The sequence below is a fragment of the Varanus komodoensis genome, unplaced genomic scaffold, assembly GCF_004798865.1.
Source record: "Varanus komodoensis strain SLA01 unplaced genomic scaffold, ASM479886v1 scaffold19, whole genome shotgun sequence".
Taxonomy (NCBI): domain Eukaryota; kingdom Metazoa; phylum Chordata; class Lepidosauria; order Squamata; family Varanidae; genus Varanus; species Varanus komodoensis.
Window position 1 is genome coordinate 22612862 of NW_025335550.1, and position 25920 is coordinate 22638781.

The 25920-nt window shown below is 40.6% G+C and overlaps 1 protein-coding gene across 1 annotated transcript in view; it reads left to right on the forward strand.

The window, feature by feature from the left end:
• The window catches only part of SVEP1 (sushi, von Willebrand factor type A, EGF and pentraxin domain containing 1), a 140417-nt gene that overhangs the window by 47310 nt on the left and 67187 nt on the right, over nt 1-25920 (forward strand). The window contains exons 8-25 of the mRNA XM_044428126.1: nt 371-489; nt 1872-2001; nt 2896-3003; nt 3773-3904; nt 4652-4846; nt 8634-8755; nt 9134-9242; nt 9784-9969; nt 10238-10471; nt 12585-12746; nt 14622-14783; nt 15518-15679; nt 17259-17350; nt 19486-19582; nt 21044-21157; nt 23067-23180; nt 23951-24152; nt 25162-25319. Of these exons, the coding sequence (XP_044284061.1) occupies nt 371-489; nt 1872-2001; nt 2896-3003; nt 3773-3904; nt 4652-4846; nt 8634-8755; nt 9134-9242; nt 9784-9969; nt 10238-10471; nt 12585-12746; nt 14622-14783; nt 15518-15679; nt 17259-17350; nt 19486-19582; nt 21044-21157; nt 23067-23180; nt 23951-24152; nt 25162-25319 (2598 nt within the window). The remainder of the gene's footprint in view (nt 1-370; nt 490-1871; nt 2002-2895; nt 3004-3772; nt 3905-4651; nt 4847-8633; nt 8756-9133; nt 9243-9783; nt 9970-10237; nt 10472-12584; nt 12747-14621; nt 14784-15517; nt 15680-17258; nt 17351-19485; nt 19583-21043; nt 21158-23066; nt 23181-23950; nt 24153-25161; nt 25320-25920) is intronic.

The following is a 25920-nucleotide window of genomic DNA, read 5'->3' on the forward strand; positions in this document are numbered from 1 at the left end:
TCTCATGATTGCCACCACAATCACCTTGGCACCTAGAATCTCACTGCTAGGCCTAGACTCTTGCCCAGGGATGGGAACCTGTTTCAGTGTCCTGGAGAAATTCAGTTTTGAAGAAGCCCTCGAGGGCAGCATTCCAGTGTTTGGTATGGCCAAAGGCCAGAGAAACATAAACCAGAAAAAATACCAAGGATATGCTAATATATAGGTTCTCCTGCCAGTAGCTAAGCCTTATGAGAGTTATGTCAATTTTTTTTACCAGTTAAGGTATGTTTCTTGTGGTAAGAAAGAAATTGTACCAGTGAAGTATCGTTTCTTCCAGAATACCATAATAAGCACATACTCAAAACTTTTATATGTCTTTCTGCTACAGATATCGAACCTCCCAAAATTACCTGCCCTGGTGACATTAAAACTACTACTCTTGAACACCAGAACTCTGCAAATATTACCTGGCAGTTTCCAGATGCAAGTGATAATTCTAGAGATGAGGTAAGCAAACATCAGGGCTTTTAGCTTGATGTAAACTCTTTTTAGGTCCAATTCATATGTTCTGATTTACTGAGATAATGGATATGAACTGGCTTAAATTCTGAAAAACAAATATGAGTGCAGAGGATTCCAGCTGTTTTTAGGTGCCAGCTCTGGCTTTTAGCTGCTTCTGTGAATGATCTACTTAACCAATACATCAGTAGATGAAAATACTGATAAAAGAACATGAGAATATTTTCATTTCTACATTCAGGACATATCCAGTTCAAGAAATGTGAGATCAGATAGGTTCAGACAAGCAAACAAAACATGGTGAAGTGTAGAAAACAAGCAACGAACCTTGTTTTTCTGCACGGAGACCAGCTTACCACATTTCATCTCTCATGCCCAGTTCACACATTACCGCAAGCCATGCCATGGTGGTTTCCCCCATAGCTTGTCATTGCATGTGAATCTGCCCAATGTGTCAATCATGTATATATTTCTTTCAGTTCTGGAATGTAATTCTTTCCCCTAAAACAGCTGTACAGACTGCAATATCCAGTGGGAAACTGATGTGGGAAAGGGGGCACCTGAGCCCTTTCTGCATTGCTAGTCTTCCCCAGTGACTTCCTTTCTGTTTTTACATCACATTGTATTTAGATCCTGCTTTTCTTCCTCTTACAAGGAATCTAAGGAAGTCATGCAAGGAGAAAGAACTATCCTTAGTCAAATGTGGGTAAAACCAAATTGTGGGGAGTAGTATAGCAGTTTGGCTGTGGAAAAGTAGCAGAGATGAGAGGCTTATGCTCCCAAACATAAGCACTTAAGTATGCTCAAAGGCTAAAACCCCAGTGTTTACAGAGTAATAAAAATGAGACTAATCTTGGAAAGGAAACAGAAGGAAGTCAAAACTATAATAAATAATAATCATCAGCCATGTGGTTCATTAATAACATTAATGTGAACCCAAAAGCTAAAAAAGGGGACTGCAGGTGGCGCAGTGGTTTAAACTGCTGTGCTGCTGGGCTGGTTGATCAAAAGGTTGCCAGTTCGAATCTGCACAATGGGGTGAGTTCCCATTGCTCTGTCCCAGCTCCTGCCAACCTTGCAGTTCGAAAGCATGTAAATGCAAGTAGATGAAAAGGTACCACTTCAGTGGGCAGGTAACAGCGCTCCGTGCACTTCGGTGTTTAGTCATGCCGGCCACATGGCCACGGAGACTGTCTGCAGACAAACACTGGCTCCCTCGGCTAGGAAACGGAGATGAGCACCACCCCCTAGAGTCAGGCTTGACTGGACTTAATGTCAAGGGGAAACCTTTACCTTTAAAAGCTAAAATATACATGCATAAAAGTCAAATGCAGTCAATTATATGACAGTATCTGTTCTCATAATTATAGGTTTCAATTCAGGTTACTCCTGCTTTTACACCACCTTACCTTTTCCCAATTGGGGAAGTTGGCATCACATATACAGCAACTGACAGATCTGGAAACAAGGCAAGCTGCACTTTCAGCATCATTGTTATTGGTGAGTGCTGCAAATATATGATGCATATTCCCACAGAAGCTTTGGCAGCTTATTTTGGCAACCACAAAGTAGCATAAACACAGAAGAGAGTTTTCAAGTTTTCTGAAGGATGCTCAGGTTTGCATTTTGATGAGTCTGCGAGGGAAGACCGATCCACAGTTGCAGAACACCCGTTTCTTATCCAGTGATGTCTTATGTTGATGGACAGGTAATGGAGGATAAAGCCCATCAGGAGTTGCTCCAGTCCACTCCCTCCTGCATTTTAATCCTTCTTGGCCTAAAATGGGGGATAGTTTGTAACTTGGTTTGCAGGAGTGTGTGGATGGCGCCTTGTGCGATTGCTCTGTCAGTGAGGATGTGGTTTCATTGCTATGTTGAGCCCTTCTTCCATACAGGAATGTTCCAACTGCTTATACTTCTGTAGAAAAAGCCAGCAGTTCCACACTATTAAAACAGCCTTCTGATTTTTATCAGGTGAATAGCCTTTTTGAATACATATGTCTGATGTGAAAGCCAGCATCAGTGGACTTCCAGCCTGCTTAGCTCCATGGTTTTTCTTGCCAGTGCACATATGCTTAAGATCTTCAGCTGTGCTCTGTACAATGTCTGGCAGCTGAGCGCTAGTGGAGGACAGATAAATGTCTCCTTAACAGGAAGTTGCAGTGCCAGTTCTTTGAATATTTGTATTGCAGCCTTAAATGCAACGTACAACTACCCATGCGACATTTATTGATGTTAAATGATTTATATTTCCTGTTGTAATGAATTTCAGGTCCTCAGGGAACAATAATTTTAAACATGCATGGCATCTCAAGAGTTTGTCAGTGTTCTTGTGCTATTTTCCTTCCTGCTGCCTCACAACCAAATTTCTTTCTGCGCCTCCAAATTACTTAGACATCGAACCTCCAGTAATCGATAAATGCAGATCCCCACCACAAATTCAGACAACTGAGAAGGAGTACAGAGTAACATGGGAGGAGCCACAGTTTTCAGATAACTCAGGTGAGTGACTTTGCCTTTGAGGAAAAGTGCCATACAGACAAAGAGTGGAAATGTCCCAATAAATAATTTTGGGGATTACATTGCACTTAAAGCACATCACTGTAGAAAACACTGTAATGGTAAGCATTAAGAAATATAAGTTCTCAGGATATAACTTTTATTATGAAATGATTGATGTGGAATAAACCCTTGGTTTAACTGTTATCTCTAGAACAGAAATTTCAGGACATTATAGCTGAATATTAGTTAATCTTAAGAATAGATTGAAAGATGTTCCCAAAGTGGGACAATAAAATGTATAATATAATTTCTCATGAGTCTTTTAATCATGTTAGTTTATATGTTTTTATTAAAAAGTAAATAAGTTACTTAATTCTATGAAGTATCTTGCATGTTGATGGTACTATATAAATGATGAGACAAATTGGTTCTACTCAAATCACACAAAAGAGTGGAGTGTGATTTTAAACTTGCTGTTGAGAGAGTAGGACAAGTCATTTCATCTACCACATCATCCTTGTGAGGAAATATATGGGAGGATTGTGTAATGATCATATTAAGGCTGAGATGCATAACATAATCTCTCCAGAAATGTATTGGAATGTGCCATAGATTGCATTGAGATTTGAGTGAATATAGAATGTATGGTTTCTGATTGCAGCTTCAGGGATCTGAAGGCCAGACAGTGATTTTGAATTCGGACTTTTAGATTGGAAGTGCTCAAGGTTTGGAATGCATTGAACACCTTTTTTTCCTATGACAATTCTAGGAATGGCTTTAACAATAACTAAAAGCCACTCACCTGGAGATCTCTTTCGCAAAGGGGAGACAGTGGTTCAGTATACTGCAACAGACTCATCTGGAAATAACAGGACCTGTGAGCTCCACATTGTCATCAGAGGTTTGTTTTAATTGTGCTTCTATTTAGAATGACTTGCAGAGTTTCGGGGTGCTTTCAGAATTCTCATTTGCATTCAGATTTTTGAATTCCAAGTTCTCCGGAGTTGTTTCTAACAAGAATCCAATTCATTAAAAATCCTCCTTTGTTGTGTTATTGCTGACCCATCACCATCCCTTGAATTTTGTACAGTACTACAGGTATGCAATTTATCACAGAGCTTCCAGTTTCTTCCTGTCTTTTCTTCATGCATAGAAAAGCACATGACCTATAGGTAACAAAGCAGTTGAGATTTTATGCATAGTTGTATCAAAAACTTTTTTGTGTACAGGTCTGTTTACTGATGTGCACAGTAATAAAAAGAGATTTCTTATGCAATCATATATGTTTGTGTGTCTGTGCGTATTCATATCAAGTTTCCTTTTTTGCCAATGGGAATGAACAAATTGATAATATAGGACTATTGGAGCGGTTTATAAATTTAATATATAGAGAGAGAGAAAAGGGGAAAGAAGCTGCAAATTAACTGAAGGAATTGAAAGCTGTGGGAAACTGCAGGTGTCCCAATTGTTGAATTAATTGTAGAAAGTCTCCTGATCAAGCTAGAGTTCATGACAGGTGAAATACAGGATACAGCCAACCCACAAAACAATCAAGGAATGGAATGAATGATATATACATTAAGAGAGATTTGCATGTCACATTCAAGAGGAAGCAAACACGTCCTACTCTAACATTTTTATTTTTCAGGCTCACCCTGTGAAATTCCCTTTAGCCCCGTGAATGGGCATTTTAAATGCACAGAAGATGAGACAGGAGTTAATTGCACATTGTATTGCATGGATGGATATGACATCACAGCAGGTTCCAATGAAAACTATTACTGTGCCTATGCAGATGGCATTTGGAATCCTCCCTACTCTGCTGAGTGGCCTGACTGTGCTTGTAAGGTTTATTATTTATTTTGTTTTTCAGGCATCTAATATCTTCCTTGTCTACTGAGGAAAATAGGAATTGGGAATTGCTACTCCAGTAATAGTTTTGGTTCATGGGGACAAAGCAAGTCAATCAGTGGCCATTTGAATTGCAGTTGCCCATTAAATCAGAGATTCAGACAAGAGAAGTACACTTTACACTGTTTAATATCATGTTGTCAGTATGGCTCTAGGGTTATATTGCCCAATTTGGCAGATTTTAAAAGTTTGTTGTATTTATATCCCATGCTTTTTCCTTTCAAGGAGCTCAAGGTACTTTATATAATCTCCTTTTAGGAAGGAAAGGTTGTGTATATGGGTGTTTGCAGGTGGGGTGATAAATATATAAGCAGAGTCCTAGTGGATTGGGCCAAAGGTTCATCTAATCCAGTATTGTGTTTCCTTAGTGATCAGTCACATGCCCATATGAAGTCCACAAGCTGGATATGAGCACAACAGTTTCTTTCTGCTCATATTCCCTAAAAAGTAGTATTCAGAGACATGCTGCTTCTGATACTAGCAGCAACATATAGCCATTGTGTCTCGTAGTCATTTGGAAATATCCACTGTGAATTTGTTTAATACTGTTTTACAGCTGTTTAAGTTGGTGGCCATCATTACCTTTTCAGGAAGTGAATTTCATAGTTTAACTATGTACTACACAAAGAAGTAAACTGGTACCTTGGCTAACGAACTTAATTCTTTCCAGGACTCTGGTCGTGACCCAAATTGGTCATGAGCCAAGTTTAATTTCCCCATAAGGTTAAATGTAAATAAGGTTAATCCATTCTGTAACTATTTTTTTAATCAGAAAAATATGAAGGAAAGTGACAAAGAACAGCAAAGATCGCAGCCATCTTCCCCTCCAACCTGAGCAAGAGTGCGGCCATCTCCTCACCTCACCCCAGCACAACCATGATTGCACCTGTCATCCCTTCATGCGCCCGTCATCCTGGCGTGCTACAGGGGAGAGAGACGGGCGTGAATGCAGGGGCGCTCGGGGGGAGACGGACACAATGGTGCTGGGGGGGCGAGATGGCCGAGATTGCAGTTGCGCTCATGTAGGAAAGACAGGTGCGATCTCGGCCATCTCCTCCCCTCCACCCTCAGCATGATTGCGGCCATCTCCCCACTTGGGGGCGTGGGGAGATGGCTGCAATAGTGGTCACAACCCAATGCAGAGTTTGCAACCTAAGTCAAAATTTTAATGAAACTTTTATTCACGACCAAATTTGGTTGTGAATTGAGGCATTTGTGAGCCGAAGTACCACTGTAGTATTGTGGGGACTGCAGGTGGCGCAGTGGTTTAAACTGCTGAGCTGCTGGGCTGGTTGATCGAAAGGTCGACAGTTCGAATCCATAGTCGGGGTGAGCTCCCGTGCTCCGTCGCAGCTCCTGCCAACCTTGCAGTTCGAAAGCATGCAAATGCAAGTAGATGAAAAGGTGCCACTTTGGTGGGAGGCTTACTGCATTCCGTGCACCTCGGTGTTTAGTCATGCCGGCCACATGACCACAGAGACTGCAGACAAACGCTGGCTCTCTCAGCTAGGAAATGGAGATGAGCACCACCCCCTAGAGTCAGGCATGACTGGGCTTTACACAAAGAATTATTTTCTTTTATCTGCCCCACCATTTAGTTTCACTGGATGATCTCAGGTTCTATTATTATGAGAGGGAAAAAGAAGAAAAAACCCCTTCCAATCCACTTCCTCTTCATGTATAAGTATATACACCTCTATCATATCCTGCCATTTCACTTTTTTTTGAAATAAAAAGTCCCTAAAGTTGTGACTTTTCCATATATTGGAATTGCTATAGCTCACTTATCATTTTGGTTGCCCTTCTAAGAGCTTTTTCCAGTTCTGCAATGTTATTTTGAGGTTTGATGGCCAGAACAGAATGGTATTCTAAATACGGCCACATCTCTAGAGTCATATAAAGGTGCTAGGATATTGGCAGTTTTGTTTCCTGTTCTTTTCCTGCTAATCCCAAATATGACATTTCAGTTTTTCATAGCAGCTGCACACTGGGTTAATGTTTCCATTGAGCCATGCACCAGAACCCAAAGGTGGTTGGTCATGGCCAGCTGATACTTGATCAGCATCTATGTGAAATTAGGCTTTTTTGCTTCAGTGTGCATCACTTTACTGTTTCTTATGCTGAACCACTTTTACCCATTTATTCCCTATTATTTCAGTTTAGAGACCTTGTTCTAGAACTGCTTACAGTCACGTTTTTCTTTTATTTATTCTAAATAATGTGGTGCTGTTGCAATCTTGGCTACCTCACTGCTGATCTCTGACTCCAGATAATTTCTGAGCACATTAAAAAGTAATAGCCTCAGTACAGATTGCTTGAGAGACTCCACTGTGTACATTCCTCCATTACAAGAATTGTGCATATCTTTCTATACTCTGTTTTGAGCCTTTAGCCAGTTCCTGATCCCTAAGATGACCTCTCCTCTTATCCCATGCCTGCTAATGTTTGTCCAGCAGTCCTTAGTGAAGGACTTTGTCAAACGCCTTTTTAAAGTCCAAGCGAACAATATCTACCAGATCACTCACCCACCATAGCTGCCCTTCAGGTTTTTCTACCCACTAATACCCACTACCCTCTACTTGAAATGTTTTCCTACCCCTGCTGTGTAGTTTCCCTGCCTTTTTTCTTCATAGTCTCCTTAATCAGGAAGGGGAAGTTTCAGAAGGTCCAGTGGCCCTTTTAACTCCTCAGGCTCTGCTGCAAGCCAAATTTCTCCTTGCTGCCACATCTACTTTTCCTGTGGTGCTGAAAATAATAGTAACAACAACAAATTAAAATGGAAGAGCACCATAAGAGTCCAAATTAACCTGCTGGAAGCCAGTTTGTCTATTTTGGTGTCCTGTAGTTGCTACAGAGCACCAATGGGGTCAAAATTTCTGGAGTTTAAGGATTCAGCCCTGACATACACCTACTCCTGAACTCTGATAGTTGTACGTTTGCTCTGGTACTGTGTAACCCACACATTTCTGAATCTGAATTTTTGGTTATCCAAATATTTGGGACATCTCAGATCTTATTTGAATGCGTGTCTATTCTCCTGCATTCTTAAAAGAAACATGGTTTTCATTCCAGATCCTGAACTGCCTAGTCCTAATGAAACCAATACATTTGGCTTCAAGTAAACATAGCTAGGAGCTGAATGCTAGACATGGCATAATTGTTAGAATTATGTGTGTGAATAAATAAAATGGTTCTGTGTGATTTAAGAGACTTCGAAGATGCTCAAGTCCCTGAGCAGCATTATTCATCTTTTCCCTTCCTTCTGACCTCTCCAGTGACATTCCCAAGGGAAGGACGGGATTGAATCCCTCACTATTAAGTAAATAGTGGAATGTCAGCAAAATTCTTTTCTTCTTAATTGTTTGAAATATGGATCCTGATTTGCAACACATGTATTTGGAATATAGCCCTCTTCATTTCAGTTAGTTTAAAAAAATACCCTTTCTTTCTGAAAGTGGGATTAGGATTCCATTCTCCCTCACATTAAATAGTTTATATTCTGTGCTTTTGGGATAACTAATTATTGACCACACGTGACTGGGAATAGTCTGACACATTTTGGCGTAAGAGTAGTGATCCCTAGCTTCTTAAGGTCTTGCTTTTGCAAATGGCACGAGGAAGTTTTAATGTAACATATCTAACATGCTTTAGTACAAGCACAGAGTCTAACGGACTTGTCTACAGCAACTATATTGTAATCTTTCCCCAACATTTTTCAGTGAATCGTTTGGCAAATCATGGTTTCAAATCCTTTGAGATGCTGTACAAAGCAACACGATGTGATGACAGCAACCTTCTTAAAAATTTTGTGGAGGCTTTTCAGAGTGCACTTGGTAAAATGGTGGGTTAGTAATGCATTGTTTTAATGTCATCATTTATTGAATGAATTGCCTTTCCTCGAATTGTTGGACATAATATATACAGCGGAAAAGCAGTCTCATTTCAGAAGTAAATTTTCGGTTTATAATTCAAATACAGGCTCTTGTTTAACTCTTACTAATACTTCATACTACTTAAATCGTGTGTTTAGATGTTGAAATCAGACCTGTTTACTAACATTCAATGTATAAAGCCTACTGGTTAATGGAACATACCTGTTTCTGAATTGGAACAGAAAATCTAAATTAGTCAGTGATGTTAAAGCCTTGCATAGCTATCTAAAGAAATGTGTGTTTGCATTGTGAATTCCGTGCATTTAATACGTCTTTATGGTTTGCAGGTTCCATCATTTTGCAATGATGTTGATGACATTGACTGTAGACTTGAGGATTTTCCACAGAAACATTGCTTAGAATATAATTATGACTATGAAAATGGCTTTGCAATTGGTAAGTTGCTCAGCAGCTCTAGACCTTTTCAGTGGCTAATATAGGATGGGCACTTTCAACTTGCTTCTGTCTCAGTCCTGAACATGGTGCGGAGTCAGACATTTGATCTGGGACAGCACACGTTTAGAACCATGGAGAAAGAAAAGTGGTGGTTGTAGGGATTCTGTGCAATGGAAAAATAGAAGGCCAAGGAAAGCTTAAATCCCCCTTCCTGCTGCTCTTGTTCCACTCCAAATCCCTTCCTTCCCAAAGCTGCTTCTCCTTAAAAAAAAAAACACCAAGTGTTGGGCTCTGTTGTATCGATTTGCCTGAAATGAGTTAAACATTTAAACTTAATTCTGCTGAACATCAGGATTAAGATAGCAATTTTTTGTACTTGTTATACAGATGTAATCCAGGAAAGGGTGAGCTCAGGTCAGGACATTATGCTTGGCATTTCCTTTTATTGTTTAAGAGTTTAAAAATAGTGGATACAGTTGACACTCGACAGCTGTTTGCTCATTTTATTGCAAAATGTTCTCCTTTTTCTGACAACTGGCAGGTCCTGGTGGTTGGGGTGCTGCAAATCGGCTAGATTATTCTTACGATGATTTCCTTGAAGCAGTTCCTGAAATGGAACAACCTAAACCACTGTTGGGCTCCATGGCACACACCCGGATCAAAAGACACAAAAAAATGAATGTGCCAATGACTGACCACAAAATAAAGCTAGTTTTTAATATCACCGGTAAGTAAAAACCTCCTTTTTTCATTTGTGAAAAAGCATTATTTATCAAGAATAATATTCAGTGCCTGATTTTAAAATGGGGGGGGGGGCGTTAAGTGCATGTTAAACAGCATGTCTTGCTGCTGCTATATGCAAAGTGATGTCAGATAACTTGAGTATCACTGGTCTTTTGCACTCTCGTGCTTTCTGCTCTCACAGTATATAGTGCTGGTGAATCGGAAAAGTTTTTGTGTGTAAGTGTGAGATTTATTTGTTATCCTAATCCCAGCTAGTGTACCATTGCCTGATGAACGGAACGATACACTGGAAGCAGAAAACCAGGTGCGTCTTCTAAAAACACTGGAGACCATCACAAACAGGCTGAAGAGGACCCTCAATAAGGACCCCATGTACTCTTTTCAGTTTTCTTCCGAATTGCTTGTAGCTGACACCAACTCCCTGGAAGCTGAAAAAGCCTTCCTGTTTTGCAGGCCAGGCTCTATCCTAAGGGGCCGGATGTGTGGTAAGCAAAATTCAGTGTGAAATCCTTCAGTGAAATCAATTACTATAAAATATTATTTTATCTTGTGAACTCCCCCCATTACCAGTTTAAAGGAGATATTGAGACTGTGTCATAGAATCTTAGAACCATTTAGTCAATTCTTTTTGTTTCAGAATGGAAAATCTAGAACAGGCAAATTATCTCTTAAGTTGGTGATTCAGTTTCTTTACATGGATTCAGGTGTATCTGCATATTTGGCTGCTGCTATGCTGTACGTAGATGGTAGCATTTATTTTTATGGTATTTTCCTAATACCAATTTTTCTGTGCTTTTTTGGGGGTTTCAGAGAATTATTGGGTGGAATCTATGTAGTTTCCCTTCATTGATAGAACACAGTGGAATAGGAAGGGGGCTGATTCCAGTGAGTTTCTTGTGCCCCCCTCGTGTACCCCAGTACCTGCTCTAGCAATCTTCCCTGCTCTCTGGAAGAATGGGGAGCTGCAGGCAATAGGGGAAAACACTGGAAATTCCCTCCCCATTCTGTAGACGGAAACCTTCCATTGATGGAAGGAATTATTTACTTTTGTGATTTATTACAGCCAGTAATCAAAACTAACTGGGTGGTTCACAACTATTAAAACCATAAAATACAGCATGGTGAAATGCAATATAAATATACCAATTAAAGCTAAGGTATAAAATAAAAAATAACCACACAGTGCAAAGATTTAAAGCACTATACCAGAAAGTGAAAGACAAAATGCCTGGGCCAATAAAAAGGTCTTCATGCAGCAGTGGAAAGAGCACAACTTAAGCACCAGGTGAGCCTCTCTGCAGAGCTCTTTCCACAACTAGGGTGCCACAGCAGAAAAGGCCCTCGTCTTACTGGCTACACACCTCACTTCCTTTGGCAGGGACTCTCAGAGAAGAACTGCTGAAAATAATTTGGGGTCTGGGCAAATATTTACAGGTGGAAATGATCCTTTGGGTTCCCTGGCCTCAAACAGTTTAGGGCACTGAACGTTAATAGTAGAACTTTTAATTGGGCCTGGAAATGGACTAGTAGCGATTGCAGATTGGAGAACTACATGTTCATGTAAAGCCAGTTCTGTTTCACAATTTCTCTGCCCTGTTTTGGACCATTTTCGACAGTTTCCAGACCATTTTCAACTGCAGCCCCACATTGTAGTAATCCAAGCAAGAACTTTGGTTAACTGTAACTAAGCTAACTCTTTCCAGATAAGTACCGTATTTTTCCATCTATAAGACGCCCCCACTTTTCCTACCCATCTCCAGCGAACAAGCTGTTGCCGCGTGCGCACTGCTTTGCTGCCCCCCCGTGCACTGCTTTGCTGTTCCCACGCGCCGCCCGCCCCACATGCTGCCCCCTTGCCTGTACTTATCGCCCCCCCATGCGCACCAGTCTCCCCCCCCCAGCACGCCTGCGGCCCCCTGTGTATAAGACACACTTTCATTTTTAAGTAAATGTTTTTAAGAAAAAGTAGCCTCTTATACATGGAAAAATACAGTATATAATAAGTGAAGAAAGGTGCTAAAGAAAGCTGCTTCAAAAACTGAAGAAAAGTGCTTTGTGCCATTAACTCCACCTGTATCTCTAGTGACAGTGCTGGATTCAAGAGTGTCCCCAGAGTATGAACCCAGTCATTTAGCGGGAGTGTGGTGCCATTTAGAACACGCTGAACATCAGTTACTCAGATTAACTACCCATTAAAAGTACCTCCATCTGTCTGGATTGAGTCTCAGGCTACTGCTGCTCATGCAGCCCAATCCAGTACCCTGCTACTGGGTTCAGAATAATACTCCCTCACCTGGCTTTGATGAAAAGGAAAGATAGCGATAGGTGTCATCTGCATGATGGCGACACCTTATTTCATATTGGTTGGATCACACCCATTCCCTATATTTTGGTACATCTTGAAATTGATTGGTTCCTCCTTAGTTTCAACTAGCCCAATTTTTCTACATGTAAGAGGATTTTTTGCATGGAAAAGCATTTCCTTCTGAAATAGTAGGTGACAACTAGGGCATTGTAAGCAATTAGTGTATACAAGGTATTAAGTATGTGTTCCGTGCCTAGCCTTTTAATGTCATATTTCATCTGATTAAATCACAGTTAACTGTCCTTTGGGCACATATTACTCTCTGGAGCATCATGCATGTGAAAGTTGCTGGATTGGATCTTACCAGGATGAGGAAGGGCAGTTAGAATGTAAGAATTGCCCATCTGCTACCTACACTGAATATCTCCATTCCAGAAGTGTATCAGAATGTAAAGGTGAGAGGTTAGCAGTCGTGTAATAATATTTATAATCAACTATGTATAAGTTTTTCAAACTGCATTTCTAAATGTTTGTATTTTTAAAAATAATGTTTTTGAAAAAGAAATTTGTAATGAGCAAAATACTACACAAAACAAAAACACAGTTTATTATTATTTATTTATTATTTTATTTAAAACATTTCTATGCCGCCCCCATCGCAACAAAGCCTCAGGGCAGCTCACAACAAAACAGTTCTTTTGCTGTACTCCATAAAACGTTGCAGAAGGATTATCAAGGATAATATGGAAAAGACAATCTTTTTGCCTAGATTTCTGTGTTAGAGAGGAATTCCTCCCAGGATTCTTCTGTAAGAGTGGAAGTAGTGCCTTGTCCTGCTATGGCTGAATTAGACGCTGCTTTAGAGCAAATCAAGGGGCCATCCAAAATGCAAAGCAACAAATCATGCTAATAGTCAAGCACAGGGAGGGTCCTGTATGAGTCAGACCAAGGCAGGAGTGGTCAAGATACAAGCAAGAATCAAGGCATAGTTAGGCAATCAGATACCAGTCATAGTGCAAAAGCAGAATAAAACAAGTCCATGGGTCCATAGCAGAGAGGATCAGTCACAAGGCAAAGTCCAGAAAACTAGGCGCTAGCTGGGCCGAAACTGAAGGCTGGTATAGTCAGAACTTTCTGAGCTTGACTCACTGCATTACAAGCTCTCTGGAAAAAAAAAGTCCAAGAGGAGGGCCTTGGTCCTGAAGAGTCCTCCTTCGTGACCCAGCACTTCTTGCAGGAACCCCACTTGCCTGCCTCTTGTGAAGATGGCATTCACAGATGCTGGCCAGCCATCCAGATTCTGCCTTGGAGGCAGAACTCCCCTCCTCCTGTGGGGACTGACCAGGGTGCTCCCCAAGGTCTTAGGCCTCCCCAGATGTCCTGACATGGATGCCACCTTGGCATTGTCTGTTTCTGGGAGCTCTGGGTCCTCTTCAGAGAAAGATTCCTCCAGTGGGAGCATCACACTTAGCAGGGGAAATTTGAATGGAGATTCCCCATCCCCACCACTCACAGCACTGCAGTGACTTCCTCCCCCAAGGGGAGAGCACCAAACTTAACTAAGGATGCAGATGAGGAGGAAAGGAGCCAGGAAGCGAAGCCCTGAGAATCCATTCAAAGTGAAAGCCTTGCAGCTCCTGTCACTGCCTTCATCCTATAACGCCACACTGCAGAAAGGGAGAGGTGAAGATTGCTCTGTCACTCCACCTGCCTGGCACCTACCAGTGGAGCATAGGATCTTTGACATGAAATTGCTCTGCCTTGTATGCTTCTTGAGGTATATATGTTGGCCTTCCAATAAATGGTTTCCAGGGTACTTCGGAACAGTTAAAGTAATAAAACCAGCATAAGAGGACACAAAATTGTCAGATTAAATTAGCAGCAGATTAAAATATCTACAACTTGAACTTTAAAGAAGCTTAAGTAGTGAAAAAGCTTTGTTTTTTCCTTAAACTCTTTATCCAAGGTGATCTACCTTTTTGATGGAATCAGAAATGCCTATTATTGTACAGAAATAATTGTCAAATGAGATGCTTTAGTTTGGAACTTTCATGTTATTTTGTGGTACAATACATTGTTCAGATGATCCATTTTAAACAAAATATTCAGCTTTCACTGTAAACACGTTCTTACTGGTGGCAGATGCTCTGTACTCTTTGGATTTTGCAAGCTGTTGCAATACTCATATCCCCTGGGATTATCAATAGCTGGTAACACTTTGGTTCAGGGGTTATTCTGCCATTGGATTAGTGTATTATTTGCTGTTGGCCTTGATTCATTTTTGAAGTTATGGATTGCTCAATTCTGATGTACTGTTGTTATATAATTAGCTCAGTGCAAGCCGGGAACCTATTCTCCAAATGGCCTTGAGATCTGTGAATCATGTCCTCTTGGCAAATATCAGCCTACAACTGGATCTAAGAACTGCATTTCTTGCCCAGAAAACATGTCAACAGTCAAGCGAGGAGCTGTAGACATATCAGCATGTGGAGGTTTGTGACATCTAAATTCCAGGAAAGAGCTTGTTGCTAAATACTGTGAAGTATAGCCTCATTTTTCTGATCCCTGCATAACTGGAATATTTTGGAGAAGTAGCATACATCATGTCTTTCTTACTACCTTGATTATCAAGCCTGTAAATTTCAGGGTGGGGGGAGGAAAAGACAGGATTGGAAACATAAATCACCTGAAAACTCCCAAGAAGTGTGTAAAATCCAAAGTGTTCTTTTTTTTTCTTTTCTTTTGGCCAATATTTCCTAGTGAGTTCTAGCAGTTATCATTGGTCAAACAACATGTCGTTGTATATTATTAGTGCTGTTATTCATTCACTTTTTACATTACAGAAACTTGGTGAGAAATTAGTATCTCATTTATATTGCCTTTTTGCCATGTTTCTCTCAACCCTGCATGCATTTTGATTACCCAGCCGTATGTCTGATTGAGCTCAGGGAGAGTTACTTCTAAGTAAACATGTGTGGGACTGAGGATGTAAATGTTCATTTGAGGATCAAACTAGATATTTGGTGAAGACCTAGTAATGTGAGTCTTTGCTAAAAGTTTTAAAAGGGCTAGATGTATAGTTTGGTCCTGAATCCTCAATCTTGTCCTTTTTCCCAGGTCATCTAAACAGTAGCCTTAATCAGAAGAGTCTCTAGTATTTATATAAAAGCTGTTGGGGAAGATGGTATAGTCAAGCATTAAAAGGGGTGTTTTTTGCACTTTGCAGTCCCTTGTCCAGCTGGAGAATTCTCTCGTTCTGGTTTAATGCCTTGTCATCCCTGCCCCAGGGACTATTATCAGCCTGATCCAGGAAAGTCCTACTGCCTCTCTTGTCCATTTTATGGAACTACCACCATGACTGGTGCCAGATCCATAACAGACTGCTCAAGTAAGTTATTTTCTCTAACAGATGTGAAAAAATGGCAATCCAAATAGAAAAGATAGCTATCCAGTAGGAAGGATGGCCTCTTTCTCCACACAGTCTTCTTAACGTATGTTTAAGGAGTAGCTGGACTGTCCCCACAGGAGAAGGGGGCATGGTGGATAAGGAGGAACCAGCTGCCCAGGTCTTGTGCCTCCTTTCACACCAGTCAAGAATAAAAGGAGTGGGGCAACAATGAACACCAAAGGGCCTCTTCATCGTGCCATGACCAGATGGACTAGCAGCAGCATCTTTCAGAGGGATGGTTACAGTCAACTGGAATCAACCTGCAGCGTCCTGTGTCTCAGATGATTCTTCTCCTAGTCTTTACCGAGCTGATAGATGGGAAACTGACCCTACCCTCCAAAGGGCAAAATACTGAGGTGCTTGGGTCATAGGCTGCTAATAAAGATACATTTCCTTTCACATATTTAGCCCTCCTTCCATTCCCCTACTCTGCATATAGCTCATGCACTGGGTCCAACAGTAGCGTGAATGGTCATCTGCTTGCATAATAGAACTATTCTGTACTCTGTTTGCCCCTGCAACTCCTGAGCACCCTCTTAAATATCTTCTTAAGCCCTAACCTTAACCCAGAACAGATGGGGGGTGTGGGAAGGGGTCTGCAGAGAGAAAGGGGAAATCCATTCTGCAAGTTGTTTTCCTTTTGCTGCCTGAATAACACTGTTGGACCCAACCCCATATTTTCAATCAGCTGGGACCAAAGGCATTTCTAGAACTTTATTCAACACATGATTAATTCAGCACATGTATAAAACCTGAGTATAAAGACAGATTTTAGGATACTGCTTTTGGACCATACAAGCAATCTCATCAGGCAGACTGAATTCTCTGAGCTCCTGCAGAGCTCTATTTTTCTTCGGTACCCTGGATGAAAGTAGTTCATTGAAGCAGTTAAGAAGCCTTAGCTCCATCATTGCTGCTTCTTCTGCAGACATTGCAAAAGCTCTCTCGCAGTGCAAGATTAATTTCTTTTAATTGTGTTTGCATTGACAAACTTCTCCGGGATCTAAAATGCTCTTCCACTTCATTTTATCATCACAACAATCCTATGAGGTAGTTATGCTAAGAGTAAGTGACTGGCCCAAAGTCCTCCAATGAGCTGCATGGCCAGATGGGGACTAGAACCCAGATCTCTCATGTTTTAGTCCAACACTCCACCATACCACACTGGTTTTATTATACGCAAATACACATGAGGCATATCCTAATTTAAACACACATATGTTTACACCCAGATTGGCCTTAATAATGTGGTAGCTCCTAATTACTTTGTATCTAATATTCAGCTCAAAGACAACAGAGATGTGAGCCCAGTTGAGGCAGAGTAATTTTTCTGTTGCTGTGGGAACTCATGTTTTAATTGAGTATGTCATTGGTTGTAGATTGAACACCTCTATTAGTATCCCAGCATGCCAGGTTAGATGCTTTTTCTATTGCCGCATCATTGGCTATGTCATGACCTTGACTCAAGGGATCTTGTCAGTAGAATTTTTATAGTTGCTTTCATGTCTTTCCCATTTAGGTTTTGGCTCTACTTTCGCTGCAGCAGAGGACAGTGTAGTGATGCCAGTTGCTCCAGAAAATATCAGCAAGAACCACAAAGTCAGCAGCCAGGCAAGAACAAACATCATAAACTTCTAAAGTCGGCATTAGTATTAAAAGTAAAAACATCTCCTGCAATGTTAATCTACTCCTCCTCCTTCTCTTTTCCTCCTGCTTCCATTACCTCCTCCCCTCCTTCTATTTAATTTACATCCCATCTTTCCTCCAAGGAACTTGAGGCAGTGTTCATGATTCATGCACACCTCTATCCTCACAACAATGCTGCAAATGTAGACACTGACTGGCCCAAAGGTAACTCAGTAATCTTCATGGCTAATCTCCATGGCTAATTGGGAATTTGAGGATGTGTCTCCTCAATCTTAGGCCAAAGCTCTAAACACTACAACACACTTGCTGTCTAGACTTCGGGCACACAATTTACTGTTGTAGGGCTCAGCCAAACCATGAGTGTCAAAAATGCCTTTCATTTTGAGACCTTTTCAACGCTTATTGCAAACTTAGTTTTGCTTTTCAACACTTTATTCTTGGTGTTACTTTCTTCTGCATCTTCTCCCTCATGAGCCTCAGAATCTTTCTCCCTTGCTGTCATTAAGTACAGCTTGCTTATGAAACCTCAGGTAAACAGTATAGCTCTGTCCAAGCAAGATGAACATATGAGACAGATTTCAGACAATGCAAAATGGCAGAGTTAAACCAAAATTGAAATCAGATGAAGTCATGCAAGTCATGAAAGATATGAATGTATATTCTTATGCAACTAAATCATAGTTATTCACATCCTTGAGGTTAGTTTATTTATTTGACTTCTGTCCCATCTTTCTGCCAAAAATAGTGTTCAAGACAGCTAACAATAACAGTGAGATTAAAACTCACTTGCAGTTTTTTTTGCAGTCAACACATATTTCAACATTGGAACACCACCAATGTTCTGTGACAGAGCTTTGCAAACCTAAGGCCAAGAGATTTTGAAAGCAGCTGATGTGACTATTGAATAATTCCTTGTTGCATCCGCACGAACGTATATCTCTGGATAAATGTTTGTTCCTTTTATTATTGTGTTTATTATAATTTTCTGTGAAACCAAAAAAATCACCTTTCCAGTTGGTTCGATTCCAGTCCTTTCAGTGTTGTCCTCACGCTTTTTCAAAAATTTATTTTGTGTGGCATTTCCCACCCAATAAGACACAGCTGAAGTCTGACCAGTGTGGACAAATGCTGCACTACTGCAGAGGTTTCCAATGCGGCACCCCCAGGCCCATCACATCTGTGTGCCCATCCTGAGGTGTCTACCAAGCAAATCTTCCCCTCTGCAAGTGAATGGAATGATTCATTTGCACAGTGGTGGGGGGAGTCTAGACAGAGAGAGAGAGAGAGAGAGAGAGAGAGAGAGAGAGAGAGAGAGAGAGAATATGAATGTCCAAAGAGAATGGATGCAAGAGGGACCAGAAAGATAAAAAAGAAAGAAAACAAAAAGAGGAACCAACTTGAAAGAGAGAGAATGGGGAGCAGAGAGCCAAAGATAAGAGGAGCCAGAAAAAGAGAGAGTAAAAAGAGAAAAGCTATTCAAGCATGCACAAACAGAAATAAGGAGGAAGGAGAAGGAGAAGAATATTTTTCTGATTCTTCCTCTTCATCCCATCCCAGATGAGCCAATTAGTTGCAGCACCCAGGGAATTTTTTCAAAGTACATTCATGGGCCCAACTGATGTTTTTAAGGGGCTGATTGTTGACATTCTAGTGCGGTTTGAAACAGCCGTTCTAATTCCAATTCTAGCTGATTGCAGAAAGCACTGAAGTAGTGAACCACCCAGAGAGCTTTCTATATTGGGCAGTATAAAAATGTGATAGATAGATAGATAGATAGATAGATAGATAGATAGATTGATAGATAAGAAATGCCATCTAAATAATTTGCATGACCTAGACTCAATATTTCTTGCACCACCAAATAAAGAATTGCTGCATTAGCAAGGGATTACAGAATATGATGTTAGAATACCATGTCAATGCTGTTGTGACCATGTTGAGGGCAGATTCAACAGTGCAGATATATGGAATAATGACATATCTGTAACATCACTTAGAGGATGGTTGGGAAGGGTGTGCTAGCATATTGCTTGCAGTTGCGGCAGTCTTGCTCCTCGTTGCAGGTTTGTTAATAAGTTGTGTTATCCCATTGGCAACAGGTGTTCCACGAATGTTTCCTGCAACCATGTCATAACAGAGGAACTTGCAAACAACTTGGAAGTGGGTACATCTGTATGTGCCCACAAGGATTTGAAGGTAAAGAATCAGCTTGAAATACTAGCAGCTTGAGGAAGTTTTTGCTCAGTAGATTTCAAATTGTCAATGGTGATCCTTAAAGTACATCTGTCCATGATTGACATACTGTCTTTGATTCAGAGGCTAACAAGAGTGTTGTTAATTAACAACACTGCAGGTGCTAGCAGAAAGGTTTTTGCTGTGCAGTGCCATAATTTTAAGAATGTAAAATTACATAACAAAAAGCATAGCAGATATGGAAGAGATGGACTGTAACATATAAATTTTGGTGGGCCAGTAAAGATTTTGAGAAAGCTAGTGAAAATTTAAGAATTTTGTTGGATTCGGGTTCACTTATTAAATTGCTATATGAGTGAAAGAGACTCCATGCTAGCAGAGGATGTGAGGCACTGAGTTCTTGCTATTAGTCTCTAGGCTGCATATCCCCTGCATTTTGCATTTCTATTTTATGCCAATATTCCTCTTTTCTTCTATTGGATTAGGTCTATTTTGTATTTTACCATAGCATTTTCAGTGACATCTGCATACTGAGCATACAGTTTAAAATACCTTTAGTTACAGGTGAGAAACATACTGTTTTAGGCAGTATTTTCAGCTTGAGCTCTGTGTCTGCGTTACCTCATCAGCACTGGTGGTTCTTAGCTCAAGTATTTTGTGTATTAACTCACTGAAAGCAATTGGAAATTAAGTCATGATGAACTTTTCCCATTGCTATTAAGATGTACAGCCTGACCGTGTGTGTCCCACCAAGTGTGTATAGCAGAGATGGGCAACTTGTGCCTCCAAGTCGCATCATTCCTCAGCATTGGCTGCACTATGTACAGCTGATGAGAACCGTAATCCAGAACATCTCGAAGGCCACAAGTTACCCACTCCTGACATATAGTTCGCTGACGTAGGCTCCATCTCTACACGCTGGGATTGGGCACAGGGTAGTTCAGGATTTTCTGGCAGATCTCTGGTGATATGAAGTAGATTGGCAAAAAAAATTTAACTCCAAAGTATTAAACAATGGAAACAATAAAATGAATTCCCCAGCTTCCTCCCTCCACAAATAAATTGCTGAAATGAAGTATGTCGGTGGAATAACTGAGCGCTGTGCAGCTTCAGTGCTCAAAACTATTTCGCGCATCCAAACTGTATGCATTTTGTACCTGGTTCTTGTTGGTAGATTTAGGGTTGTAATTTTTTAAAAAAATGAAGTAGAACCTGTATGCTTGAAGTTTGCCACTGCTATGATATACCCTTCCATGGAACAGCCCTCTGTGAACTCACGTCTGAATAGACATGTATGCAGTCAAGCTGCATGTCCCTTGCATGGTGTCCTGTAGTTTACACATAGCCCATTTTCATGTGCCCCTCTTAAACTTTTCCTAAAAAGTATGTTTATTTTATGTTTGTTTGAGTGGTTGTTTGGCTTTTATTTATTTTTCTTTTGTGTTGTTTTGGGTTGTATTCTAGGCTTAAAATGTGAACAGCAGATTGATGAGTGCAAGTCATCCCCCTGTCTGAACGAAGGGATTTGCAAGGATGGCCTTGCAACATTCATTTGCCAGTGTCAGCCAGGCTACTCAGGTGACAAACCATGAACTAGGCCGGTTGCATACTTTAAGAAAGAAGTGTGGGTCATCTTTGCTTCCTCTTTAAAATCCCTTGCCTTCTATGGACTCTGCTTCTCTCTTGCTGAGATTGAAACTCTTCAGTGAACTGATGAGAGAACCTTTAGTATATTTTTTTTTATTCCAGCAGTGTGCAGGAAGTGTGATGTGGCCACATGCATTTGTATAGTTCTGATTATACAATGTTGCCTGCATAAGTGATTGCAGTGCAAATAAACTGTCAGAGGCTACAGCCCAAACATGGTTGTCTCTGTGGCCCCCCAGCCTGCTGAATATCTGCACTTTTGTGAGGGCAGTTTGCATGCCAGGAGCTTGGAGAAGGGTCATTTGCAGCTGAAAGACCTGCTTCAGACATGATCTTAACCCGTGGTTTATTTAACCCATGGGTTGTTGAATTCAAGGTTACAGTGATATGTGATCCCAGCTGCACTAACAAGCCATGGTTTTTAACTGTGAACTGAACACCTGGCTGAAACCTGAATTGGGGTCAGAGTGAAAAATCAATTGAAATTCTTCTGTATGAGTGAGAGGGAATGAATCATGTCACCATTTGGTCAACTGTACATGGTCAGAATTTGAGGGCTGTATGGGAGTTGGACAGATAGATTACCTCTGATAGTTGAATGCAAAGAACTATACTGCTAATTCCACATACTCAGAAAAAAGGTGTGCATTGCATGTATGTACAAATGCCCTATTCCTCATTGACATGGTTCAGATTAACATTTAGCCACAGTTTAGCTTTGTTCTGCAAAAGCCAAGCCTATGCAAGACTGGAGCTTCTGTACTTCGTTTCTTACTCCCTACTTTCTTACTTTCCTTTTCCCTCTCCTATGGTACAGCTGCAGAAAAGAAATTGGAAGTGTCCACTTCTGGTTTTAAACTAATCATGGTTTCATGTTATGTCCAACAACAGCAGATAATTGTTGAACTATAGTTTATTGAAACAACCCAGGCTTTTTCTTTTTCCATGACCACAGTAGAGGAGAGGGAAGCTTGCAGGTCCAAGATTGACCCAGATTCATTCCCATAGAGCTTAACTATGTTTTAGTGTTACATCTGAACTGGGACATTAAGTTAAAGTCTTCAAAAATTGTCTTTCTATTTTTTTTATAAAGCAGCTGCTTATAAAGCACTGTAAAAGAGATCGCTGCAGCCTCCTGTGCCCCTTAAGGCCTTTAGGAGAACTCCCCATGGGTGCCCTAACCACTCTTTCTCCCCCAAATTACCCCTACCTGTACTGTCCACTCACTCCCTCAATATACAGATGATTATTTCTGCACTGGCAGTGAGGAAAGAGCAATATTTATCAGGATTGCTTGGGAGGGGGAATCCCCCAGCCTGCATCACATGCAGCCCTCTGGGGTTATGTCCCCCTGCATTAAAGATATTGCCTAAAACATGCTATTCCATGCCATAGAGCATCCCTGCATAAGATATGACCAGCCAAGCCAAATGTAGCTCATTGGGAGCTCAAATGGTTTGCTGCTTGCTTGGCATTGCAGAAGGAAAGGGGTTCTCCTGTGCCTGGCTGTACTTGATCATGATGCCAGCACCATTCAGCTTGGGGAATTCTCTGCTGTGGAGACCTAGCATTGAGTAATGGCCAGAGGAGCCACTTGGAAACCTGAAAATCCATGGATGGAAAGGCACAAACAGCTACATAATATGTGGCAAGGGGGCGAATGAAAGATGAGTGCTTGTTACTAATAAGTAAGTTTAAAAATTATTAATGACTGTGTTCCTGGTGTGTTCATTTAAGTGTTTTCAGGATTCTTCCATGTGTAAGTCTGTTTATGAGCTTGTAAATATGTATGTATTATGTTACATGTATAAACACACCCTGCCACCGCTATTGCTGGAAGGCTTAAGATGCGAAGAAGATATAAATGAGTGCAGTTCCAATCCCTGCCTGAATGAAGCAGTTTGTGTGGATGGTATCAATTCTTACCAGTGCACCTGTGCAGAAGGATTCACAGGTAAGTAATCACTTTATTTGTATTAACAGTTGCCATTTTTCCCTTGACTGTTGCTTCTGGGCTTTCTTTGTGGCATGCCATTTAATGCTGACGAGGCCATTTTTTCCTGAGAATCTCTACCTCAGATGTTTACAGTCTTGTATAACCCTTCATGAAAATATAATGTGTACCATTGAAGACTTATTTATAATGATAAAGGAGCACATAAGAAGTTTATAACATGAAAATGCAAAGGCTGGCAAAGATTTTAAACATTAATATGCTACCATAATTGATTCTTGTATCTCCTATATTACCAAGTGTATCATACCAAAGGAATAATTAGTGCAAGGCGCGGTTGGGGAGGGGTGTTTATTAAATCACATAAGAAATTACATAGGTTTCACATATCCAGTACACTTACCCGTCAACAGAGATTAAAATTAAAGAAAACAAGGAATGTAGTCAGACATTATTGCTAAATGTATTCTTCCTTTTTAATCAATTGTAATGAATGAATTATTGTTTTCTCTTTCATTTCTGAAAAGATTTTTTTTTAATTCTTTAGTTCTCTGGGGTTTCTATCCATCACATATATATGGACTTCATGCTTGCATGGAGCATGTTACCGGGAAGATTCAGTAGCTAAGAGCATTTTGGTGGGAATCCCTCCCGCACTCACCTTGTGTATTCTTTTTAATATGGAAGGCCAGAAAATGCCTGATGATAATTTCATATGGATTTTATTGTAATTTGATTATTTTCTCATGCAGTTTATGCTTTTCTATCAGGTACTCATTGTGAAACAGAGATCAATGAATGTCTTTCAAACCCCTGTTTAAACAAAGCTACCTGCGAAGATCAGATTGGTAGTTTCCTTTGCAAGTGCCCTACTGGGTTTATTGGTGTCTTGTGTGAAAAAAACATTAATGAATGTCTCAGTAGACCATGCAAAAATGGAGCCACATGCAAAGATGGTATCAATGGCTACAGGTAAGAAGATTGATATAACATTAGCGTTTCTATGAGAAGAAGAAGAATGGACCATAATGTACACTGCAGTGCCACTGTGTTCAATGAATGTGGGTGGGTGGAACTATTGAATGAATGCATAGTCTACATTGATAGTCATGTGTGAATTAAAGAAAAGTTAAAGGGTAGTGTTTGTGTCAAGAACACTCTAAGAACTTTACCAGTTGGACAACCCCCTCTCCAGCCAGCAAGCGATGTCTGAATAGCAATGTTATCATGAAAGTACATAATACATATCTATGAACTTCTTTTTAGATTTTGTGTTTTAAATACAATTAATACAATAGTAGATCCTAGTAGGTAAGCATATAAGGAATGGGCAGAAACATGGCCACCCAAATCCGCTCCAAAAATGCCCTGAAGTAAGTGCATATATTGCCCAAACATCCTCTGAAAATCCAAAAAGATGAACCGAACCTTTGGATTGGGTCCAGAATAGTAGTCCCTCGAGTCCTGGCATGTGACATCATCCCTTCACACCAAGATTTGGTGGCCCCAGTTCCTCACATCAAGGATCATTCTCCTGCTCCAGGGTTAGCCAGCTCCTCCAGCTGTATCATGCTGATATAGCAGCATCAAGGGCAGTGGCCTTCATTCCCAATAAAGGCTGTGAAGACTGCAGAAGGGCCTTTGCTGTAGCCGCCAAAAAGTCGATCCAGATCCACTAGACCCAAAGCCTGGACGTTGCAGCTGTGATCCAGAATGGACTCACAGGGAGCAGACTCTTCAACTCAGGGTTGGAAAACAGAGAATTTAGCATCATTTGTAGTTTAGACCTATACACTGACTGTTGGTTTTGTATTTTGCAGCTTGTCATGTGATCATATGAATGGGTGGTACCTATTTGCCCTGGTTTGCTTCCTCGTTTTTGTTGTTTTTAGTTCCTCATTATCCTACACTGTATTGTAAAAATACCAATTTCATTGTTATTGCTGCAGCACTAAAAAGCCCTTTGGTTTCTTGTCCACAGATGTCACTGTGCTGCAGGATACACAGGGATTCAGTGTGAAGTCAACATCAATGAATGTGAATCCAATCCCTGTGCAAACCAAGCAACCTGTGTGGATGCCTTGAACTCGTACATTTGTAAATGTCCCCCTGGCTTTACAGGCAGCAGGTGTGAAACAGGTACACAGGACCAAAGTATTAGCAAAAGTCATGATCAGCAAAGTATTTTTGGCAACATTTGTGCAGGCTTGAACTGACACCAGATGCTTTCCATGAATATAGCAGATTTTGCAATTAGCAGCAGCATAATAATTGAATATTTCATTCACTGACCTGAAGAACATACGTTGTTTGCATAGTGAAAAACGGTATTTAGAACTCTTTCTTTTTCCATTGTAATTGCATTTTCTACAACTTCAAAGAGCTCCAGTAGGGATTTCTTCCAAGTACTTGTTATCTAGGAAGGAGTTCCCCCATTCATGGCTTGTCTGGCATGCTGTAGCTGACAAGTAGCTTTTGTGCTTGCAGTCAAAGATAATACACCTATACTTTGAGAAAGAGAAAAGGTGACTCAAATATCTCTGAACATTTCTTTTTGTTACACATTTGTAATTTGCATACTATTACATTTCCCTCTACTAATCTTTGCAGTACCTGACTGGCAAATGAACCTTTGTAGCTCTGTTTCTGACCTTGGTTCTGGGAATCTGAAGAATCCTATGGCCCCCAAACAGTATGTATGGGCTATAGGATTGCTTTCCCCATGGTCTGTACAGCTGCT